This window comes from Lipophrys pholis (assembly GCF_963383615.2).
Source record: "Lipophrys pholis genome assembly, chromosome: 14".
Taxonomy (NCBI): domain Eukaryota; kingdom Metazoa; phylum Chordata; class Actinopteri; order Blenniiformes; family Blenniidae; genus Lipophrys; species Lipophrys pholis.
Window position 1 is genome coordinate 2,079,652 of NC_137633.1, and position 8,438 is coordinate 2,088,089.

The following is an 8,438-nucleotide window of genomic DNA, read 5'->3' on the forward strand; positions in this document are numbered from 1 at the left end:
ATTTTTTTACAAGTTAAAAATGTTTGGTGAAAGTTGAATAAAGTTTCAATATCAGCAATAACGTTTCATGTTTGTCTGACTTAGTCTTTTTTTACTTGGTACAAACTGTACAAGTTCAAGTGTTGTTGATTTGTCAAATATTTATAATGGAAACAAAATGATAAGATATGAATTTACAGTAATATACAACAGTAGAATGGCTCGGAGTTATATGACATCATAAAGTTTGACAATCATTAAAAGCACTGAGATGGAAAAAGAGCAGAACTGCTTTGTCTTGAGGATTGGTCAATCGATATTTTTGACAGTTTTGTCTGAAAATGACTGATTTCGTCATAAAAAACTGAGTTGCAGACAAACTTTATTTTCTCAAAATGTAAATCCAGAAAAATTTGTCTTCTCACCTTTGATTCCAGTAAATCAGTGAATGATAAATATTTAGGACAATATAAAGGCCTTATTTTACTGAAATTAGTTCATTTATAAAATATTTCACAGATTATGCTTTTCATTTTGAAGGTTTCAGTGTGATAGCTTTATATTTTCTTTATTTTTGGGGGGGGGTCCAGAATTGTCTCCATGGTGACAGAACTCCTCAGTAACGATCAAACAAAGATCTAATTTAACAAGAATCTTTTTTTTTGTCTTTTTGCAGAAAGAAATAATTTAAATACAACAAAAAAAAAACTATGAAATAACTTTTCAGTTAGAACTGTTTAAAAACCTGCCACGTGTTCCCACTTCAATAATGTAGAATAGAATAAAATAGAAATATTTTCACTCCAGAGGGAATGTCTTTTAAAGCATTGCTTCAGATAAAATAGAATAAATACTTTAGAAAATGAAAATATCAAGACAGAATAAAAAACAAATAAAATACTAAATATTTTTCAGTTTTCATTCTCAATTGTTCTATTTTTTCCAGTGCTCTCTAAAGTGTCTGATTGGAAACGATGAAGTTTTTGTATTTTTCCGTTTGAAAAGATTTGAAAGGTTTGAATAAAACACTCAGTGACGTCAGTGAGCTGATTGAAGACTGACGTCATGGTTCTGCCGCGCGGGGGCGCTGCCGCTTCGCTCGAACGCCTCAGCGTCATCGCGTCAAAACGCGTCACGCATGTCACCAGATGTTATGAGATATGACTTTCAAAATGAAATCCAGACGCTTAAACAATTCTACATCCACCTTTATAACAGAGAAAAATAATAAACAGATTTAAAATGGGGTAAAAACTATTTCAGAAACACAAAGACGGTGAAAGTGTTTGTGTCTAATTGCTTTTGGAACTGAGAAAAATCGCTCAACGGACATCAGTGTTTTTACTCTGAAAGGTCCGTGCGGAAGTGCAGGTGGCGGTGCCGCACGCAGCTTTGACGCTCGCGCTGCGCCGCTCAGTCCGGTCCCGGTGTCTGAAGCGGATCTGGTTCTTCGTCCTTCCAGAGCTTAAAGATGGAACCCGGATCCATTCGGGAGCCGACGCGGACCGAGACCCTGGTCCGGATCGTCTGAGCAGCTCTGTGGAGGAGGGATGGAGGAGCAGCGGGGCCCCGGCCGACGCTCCACCCGCTGACAGACGCAGCTAACCGGCTGCTAACGGCGCGATGAGCGCGGAGGGAAGCGGCACGATCCGCAGCCGCATCAAGAACCTGCTGCACCGCTCCCCGTCCATCAGGCTGCGGCGGAGCGGCACCGCGCGGCAGCGCGGCGACCCGCGCGGCAAGGTGCAAGCCGACACACATACACACACACTTACACACACTTTCTAATTTTATTGCCTTTTCATCACATTTTAAGTCGGTTTTATGATTTAACAGCCAAATAACTTAAATATTATTTGTTTTCATGTACTTTACTTTTTATTTTCATTCTTTACATTTCTTCCAGTTTTACTTCATTAAAGTGTTTTCAGTTTTTCAGTGGAATATAAACAATCCATGTTTGCTTTGTGTTGCTTTGTGTTGTTGTGTGTTGCTTTGCGTTATTGTGTGTTTCTTTGTGTAATACTGTGTTACAGTGCTATGTTGTGTTCTGTTCTTTTGCATTGTGGGGGTTTGTGTGTCCTCGTGTTGCTGCATCTGGTCCAGACCCGCCTCTCAGTGTGGGTCCTGTTGGTCCTGTTGGTCTGGCCGTCTCCTTCCTGCAGGGCTTCATCCATCTGTCAGCAGCTCCCACCACACAGTGTGCTCCAGCAACACACACACACACACACACACACAGATGATACCCTGAGGCTGCGACCTCCTTACAGGTCAGGTGGAGGCCTCTGCAGGTGGTTGACGGTATTGAATCGGTGGCTCAGTGGATTGTAGGTTAAAGTTGCGAGGAATCAGCTGATGGTGCATCAGTGTGACGGACAGCGTGAGGAACCGTTTAGACAGCAGAAGACAAAAAACAGAAGGGGGGTGTCATGTGAGGGGAGACACTCGACTGCTCTGTGTGCCATTAGCAGTTAGCTTAGCATCGAGCTGGACCTCCAACCACAGTCAACCACTGTGGGAAACTTTAAGAGCATGGAGTTAGAAGTAAGCGTGTGTTTGTTTGTTTTTGTGTGTGTGAGGAGAAGGAAAGATGGTAAAATCCTCGTTCTCGTTGGCGAACGCTTTAACCTATACGACGTTGTCAGTTCTGCTCATAAACAGTCCGAAGCTTTGAAGTCTAAAGTTTCACACTGAACTTATCTCCATGGCAACACCACACTTATTGTTCACTTCTCCTGAAGCATTGTGGGAAGTTCTAACATCAGTACCTGCAGGAGTCCAGTTTATTATTTCGGGTGTGCATGCACACGTGCACGCTCCTGCTCAGGAGAAGCGGTTCAGATGAAAAACACGGTCACACTCTGACCTTTGACCTCTGACTTGCAGGTGACCTTGGAGAAGGTTCTGGGCATTACGGCTCCAGGAAACCGAGCGCTGGCCTGTGACCCCCGAACAGGAATACTGGCATATCCTGCAGGGTGAGACACACACACACACACACACACACACACACACGCGTTACTCGCTTAGGTTTCATGACAACACACTTTGTGTGCGTGTTGTCATGGATCAGTTGTTTTTGTATGTTTACAGTAAAAACAGTGTGTGTGTGTGTGTGCGTGTGTGTGTGTGTGTGTGCGTGCGCGCTTTTCCCTCTCAAGACTTTACAGACCAACTACTTGATCAGATTATCAGATTACAGGCTCACAGCAGCAGATCACATGTAGCTCTGGACTCTGCCGGCTGACCCAGGTTCTGGTCCCGGTCCAGGATCAGGTCCAGGTTTTAGTCCTGGCCCTGGTCCTGGTCCTGGTCCTGGTCCCGGTAGGTCTGAGGAAATTTATGAATCAATTTTTCTCTAGGTCCACCCAGTATCAGTGTGTCCATGTATGCAGATGATGGTGTAGTAAATGTTAGTTTGATTCTAAAGAATGAGCAGCACAAACACTCTGGTCCTCCATTATAATGTTGATCTGTACGTGAAGAACTCAGTAAAGCCACATTTCCCCTGTTCACACCGTTCTCCACAAACCAGCAGCTAAAACACAACGACAGGTTCCTGTTTTCACTCCAAGACTTTGTTTTGTAACCAAACTCCACGTGCAGCTCAGGTATTTCAGCTATTTGGGTCGACGAGAGTTCAAATGTTAATTGATCATCACGCGTTTATTTATTAGACCGACTCAATTTGTTTTGAGGTCCATCAGGACTCTTCTGATTGGCTGACAGTGTGAAGAGGACCAATCAGAAAGGTGTGTGTGTGTGTTACTGCAGTAGGTCAAGCTGTGTGTGTGTGTGTGTGTGTGTGTGTGTGTGTGTGTGTGTGTGTGTGTGTGTGTGTGTGTGTGTGTGTGTGTGTGTGTGTGTGTGTGTGTGTGTGTGTGTGTGTGTGTGTGTGTGTGTGTGTGTGTGTGTGTGTGTGTGTGTGTGTGTGTGTGTGTGTGTGTGTGTGTGTGTGTGTGTGTGTGTGTGTGTGTGTGTGTGTGTGTGTGTGTGTGTGTGTGAGAGACTGCAGTAGGTCAAGCATTGTGTGTGTGTTGCCCCCACTCAGTCACTCAGTCCAGCGGAATGATGGGAATGTGTGAGGGTGTGTTACCACGGAAACCGTCCAGCTTCCACGTTTCTCTTTGTCTGTCAAACTGAGCCGAGGCGTCCAATCAGCTGCTCCGGGGCGAGGGGGCGGGGCTTGGCCAGAACAGGCAGACAGACGTTGGTGAAACACCCTGAATGTATCGTGCTGCTTTCACTGCAGGTTTAAAACCAGGGAGGATACACAACCTGCTCCTGCCCCTCCTCCTCCCTCTCCAATCTGTTCCTCCTCCTGCTCCTCTTCCTCTACTCCTCCTCCTCCTCTTTCTCCCCCTGCTGCATTGCAGATGTACCTGAACACACATGTTTCTCTGCTGCAGCATTTCGTCTTCATGTGAGAAAATCCTTTAACTCTTCCGAGCCCAAATTCTTCTCCCAGCAGTCACCTCCTCCCTGCGCCTCCTCCTGCACCCTGACTCCTCCCCCTCCCTCCAGTCAGTCTGTGTCCCCGGTGGTTTGGACGCTTCTGTCCTGAAGGTTTTTAATCACTAAAGTCTCCGTCATATTAATTGAATGGTAGGCGTTCCTCAGGGATCGACTCTCGGTCCTCTTTCACTTTCCACCTGGTTAAGAGACTGAAACACCCAGAGGGATTTCATTTTATGATGCGTTCGCTGTTTGTTCAGTCCGGAGTTCATATCTTCAAGTTTGTTCATCTGACAGCGACGGTCCTCACACATAGTGTGTGTGTGTGTGTGTGTGTGTGTGTGTGTGTGTGTGTGTGTGTGTGTGTGTGTGTGTGTGTGTGTGTGTGTGTGTGTGTGTGTGTGTGTGTGTGTGTGTGTGTGTGTGTGTGTGTGTGTGTGTGTGTGTGTGTGTGTGTGTGTGTGTGTGTAAGAATATAATTGGCTCCTGAATCAGCAGCTTCCAGACTGACAGTCAGAGACTCACTCACACACATACACACGCACACACACACACACACGTGATGATCTGTGAGTGTCTGCTGACCTGCATTAAGCTCATTCATCTGTAAGAAACTGACCCGTTAAAGGAACAGTCCCACATTTTCCACATAAAACTCAAAGCAGAGAAAAAACTCTGTAATACTATGGGCTAATACTCTGAGTGGTTTGGGTTGTCGTTGAAAAAGAAGCACACACACACACACACACACACTCACACACACACACAGGCTTTTGGTGTGAACTTCAGTTGTTTATTCACCAAGCAGATTCATTAAAACTGAACGCTTCATTCATTGACTTCCAGAGAAAATATATGCTGCTCTGGTTTACTCAGGTGTGTGTGTGTGTGTGTGTGTGTGTGTGTGTGTGTGTGTGTGTGTGTGTGTGTGTGTGTGTGTGTGTGTGTGTGTGTGTGTGTGTGTGTGTGTGTGTGTGTGTGTGTGTGTGTGTGTGTGTGTGTGTGTGTGTGTGTGTGTGTGTGTGTGTGTGTGTGTGTGTGTGTGTGTGTGTGTGTGTGTGGATCAACGGAATATGGTGTGAGTGTTGGTCCAGTGTGTGTATGTTAAACTGGTTTCTTTGTTATTTCTTCTGTAAACAAAAGTCTAACTTCTTCTTCTAAAGTGTCGACAGACAATCGTTTCGTAAATTGTTGACAGACGACGAGTTTCATAAAGTGCTCACAGACGGTGGTTTCCACTGCAGGACCTTTGGTTCTCTGTGTTTTGGACCGGGTCCAGTGTTGGGTGTTGTTCCTGTTGTGTATGAATGTGTGTGTTCACGCTGTAACTTGTTTCTGCAGCTGTGTCGTCGTCCTGCTGAATCCTCGGAAGAACAAACAGCAACACATCTTCAACAGCTCCAGGTAACACTCAGACAGCCAATCAGATCACAGCTCCCGTCAGGCAAAGGGTCACATGATCAGAGATGATGGACAGAGAGTCGTGATATTTACAAAACTACTGGTGTGTGTGTGTGTGTGTCTGTGTGTGTGTGTGTGTGTGTATGTGTGTGTGTGTAGGAAGGCCATCACCACTCTGGCTTTTTCTCCTGATGGAAAGTACGTGGTCACAGGGGAGGTGAGTCAAAGAAAGACAGAGTCAAAGAGTCAAAGGTTTGAGGTTGTTGACGACTCACCACCCCCCCCCCCCCCGTCTCACCCCAACCCCACCCCCCTCTCACCCCAACCCCACCCCCCCACCCCCCACAGAGCGGTCACATGCCGGCGGTACGACTGTGGGACGTTTCAGAATGTGTGCAGGTGTCAGAGCTGCAGGAACACAAATACGGCGTGGCCTGCGTGGCGTTTTCCCCCAACGGGAAGTACATCGTGAGCGTCGGCTACCAGCACGACATGGTGGTCAATGTTTGGAACTGGAAGGTACGGGGGAGGCGAAGGGGGCGGGGCCCAACGACTGATGAGTCTGCTGCCGCTGTTGAGACGGTTCTGTTCCGTTTGCCGATCAGAAAAACGTGGTGGTCGCCGCCAACAAGGTGTCCAGTAAGGTCTCCGCCGTGTCCTTCTCAGACGACAGCTCCTACTTCGTTACCGCCGGCAACCGACATGTCAAGTTCTGGTACCTGGACCACGCCAAGACCTCCAAGGTCCTTAACCTCACCTGTTTCTCACCTCTTCCTCACCTCTTCCTCTCCCTCAGCTCTCCTTCATGCTGTGTGTCTGCAGGTCAACGCCACAGTCCCTCTGCTGGGGCGTTCAGGGCTGCTGGGAGAACTCAGGAACAACTTCTTCAGCGACGTGGCGTGTGGGCGTGGTCGACAGGCTCCCTCCACCTTCTGCATCACCTCCTCCGGACTGCTGTGCGAGTTCAACGACCGGCGGCTCCTGGACAAGTGGGTGGAGCTACGGGTGAGTCGGGGTTTACCGCGGCGGTGGATCCAGAAGCGTTTCCTCTGTCTGTGTCTAACGTCGGGTTCCTATTTTTCCTAACCCGCTTCCTGTGCAGAAGTTGGACTCGGCCTCCGTAAGTGGTTCCTCCTCGGCCCGCCGCTCATTAATCATGTGATCATGATGTCACTCATTCACACGTTCACGGTTGAACTCATCAGCATGAACACGGGAAGCAATGCAGTTAGCATACTAGGCCACGAGGTGGCGCTGCTGGTTGTTTTAGCAATGAAAGCAGGCACGTGGATTGTTATTATGGTGACTGTCAAAATAAAAGTCCCAGGAGAATGTGGACAGGGAGTCATGACACTGGAGGAAATATTGTGTTCTGATTGTCTCTACTGAGCATGTGCAGAAGAACAAGTTACTATGGCCGTGGTGCGCAGTAGCAGTGTTTCCGTCGTCTACATGGCCAAGTTGCGTTTTCCCTCGTTTCCATGGAGATGGAGTCGGAGTGTTTTCACATCGCCACAGTGTCACATCCTTTCCATGACAGGAGCTGCGCCACATTAATAACGTGTTTCTGACCTCCACCCTTTTCTCTTTAATTCACAGCTGCACAGAGGACCCTGAACGCAGCATCACGCCTTCCGTCATTCTGTCACCTTTAAAAAATACTGATCTAAATACTGATTGGTACTCTGTCCTCCCCCCCCTCCTCCTCCTCCTCCTCCTCCTCCTCAGACCTCTCAGGCGACCTGCCTCTCGGTATCGGAGGAGTTGATCTTCTGTGGTTGTTCTGATGGAACCGTTCGAGTCTTCAGTCCGGTTAACCTGCACTTCCTGTGTACTTTACCTCGTCCTCACTGTCTGGGAGCTGACATCAGCAATATGGTGGATGCCAGGTAGCTGAACACACACACACACACACACACACACACCTATGATCAGTCCTCTGTCTTCATGCTGTGTCCCTCCTCTTCCTGCTCTTCGCCTTCCTCCTCCCTCCTCCCTCCTCCTCAGTCAGCTGTTCTCCTTCCGGCCGGAGTCCCGTTACCCCGACACGGTGGCGGTGAGCTACGATTGGACCAATCGCTGGCTGTCGTGCGTCTACAATGACCACAGTGTTTACGTGTGGGACGTCCGTGACCTCCGCGACTCCCGTGACCTCCGCAGGGCGGGAAAACTCTACTCGGCTCTGTACCACTCGTCCTGCGTGTGGAGTCTGGAGGTCAGGAAGCTTCATCGCCTCCAGTCGCCTGTTGAACCGGGAGGCGGACGTGTGACCGTGTGACCTCTCCTCCTCCAGGTGTATCCACAGGGAGGCGCAGGAGGGGGCGGCGCCCGGCTGCCTCCCGGAGCCTTCCTGTCCTGCTCCTCGGACAACACCATCCGACTGTGGAACATCGACGGAAACAACGTTCTCCACAAGAACATCCTGAGCCAGGTACAGTGGACAGTGTAGTGTGGAAATGAGTTTCCTGCTCATGACATCAGCTGAAGTGTTTCAGCACCGGTGCAGAGGTTCACACGGGTACCAGAGACCAATCGTTTGTTAGGTTACAGTGATGGCTGGCCCCGCCCACTTACTGCAGGTGGAGGTTTCACAGTGACGGCAG

General features: G+C 48.3%; 1 protein-coding gene across 2 annotated transcripts in view; it reads left to right on the plus strand.

The window, feature by feature from the left end:
• The first annotated feature begins 1,537 nt into the window (after positions 1–1,537).
• Positions 1,538–8,438, plus strand: part of mapkbp1 (mitogen-activated protein kinase binding protein 1) — a 15,658-nt gene continuing 8,757 nt past the window's right edge. For both annotated transcript variants that reach the window (XM_080479953.1, XM_080479954.1), the window contains exons 1-10: positions 1,538–1,722; positions 2,866–2,957; positions 5,776–5,838; positions 5,995–6,052; positions 6,184–6,354; positions 6,441–6,578; positions 6,658–6,840; positions 7,564–7,724; positions 7,843–8,050; positions 8,129–8,266. In XM_080479953.1, coding sequence (XP_080336079.1) covers positions 1,603–1,722; positions 2,866–2,957; positions 5,776–5,838; positions 5,995–6,052; positions 6,184–6,354; positions 6,441–6,578; positions 6,658–6,840; positions 7,564–7,724; positions 7,843–8,050; positions 8,129–8,266 — 1,332 coding nt within the window. In that variant the 5' untranslated portion in view covers positions 1,538–1,602. The remainder of the gene's footprint in view (positions 1,723–2,865; positions 2,958–5,775; positions 5,839–5,994; positions 6,053–6,183; positions 6,355–6,440; positions 6,579–6,657; positions 6,841–7,563; positions 7,725–7,842; positions 8,051–8,128; positions 8,267–8,438) is intronic.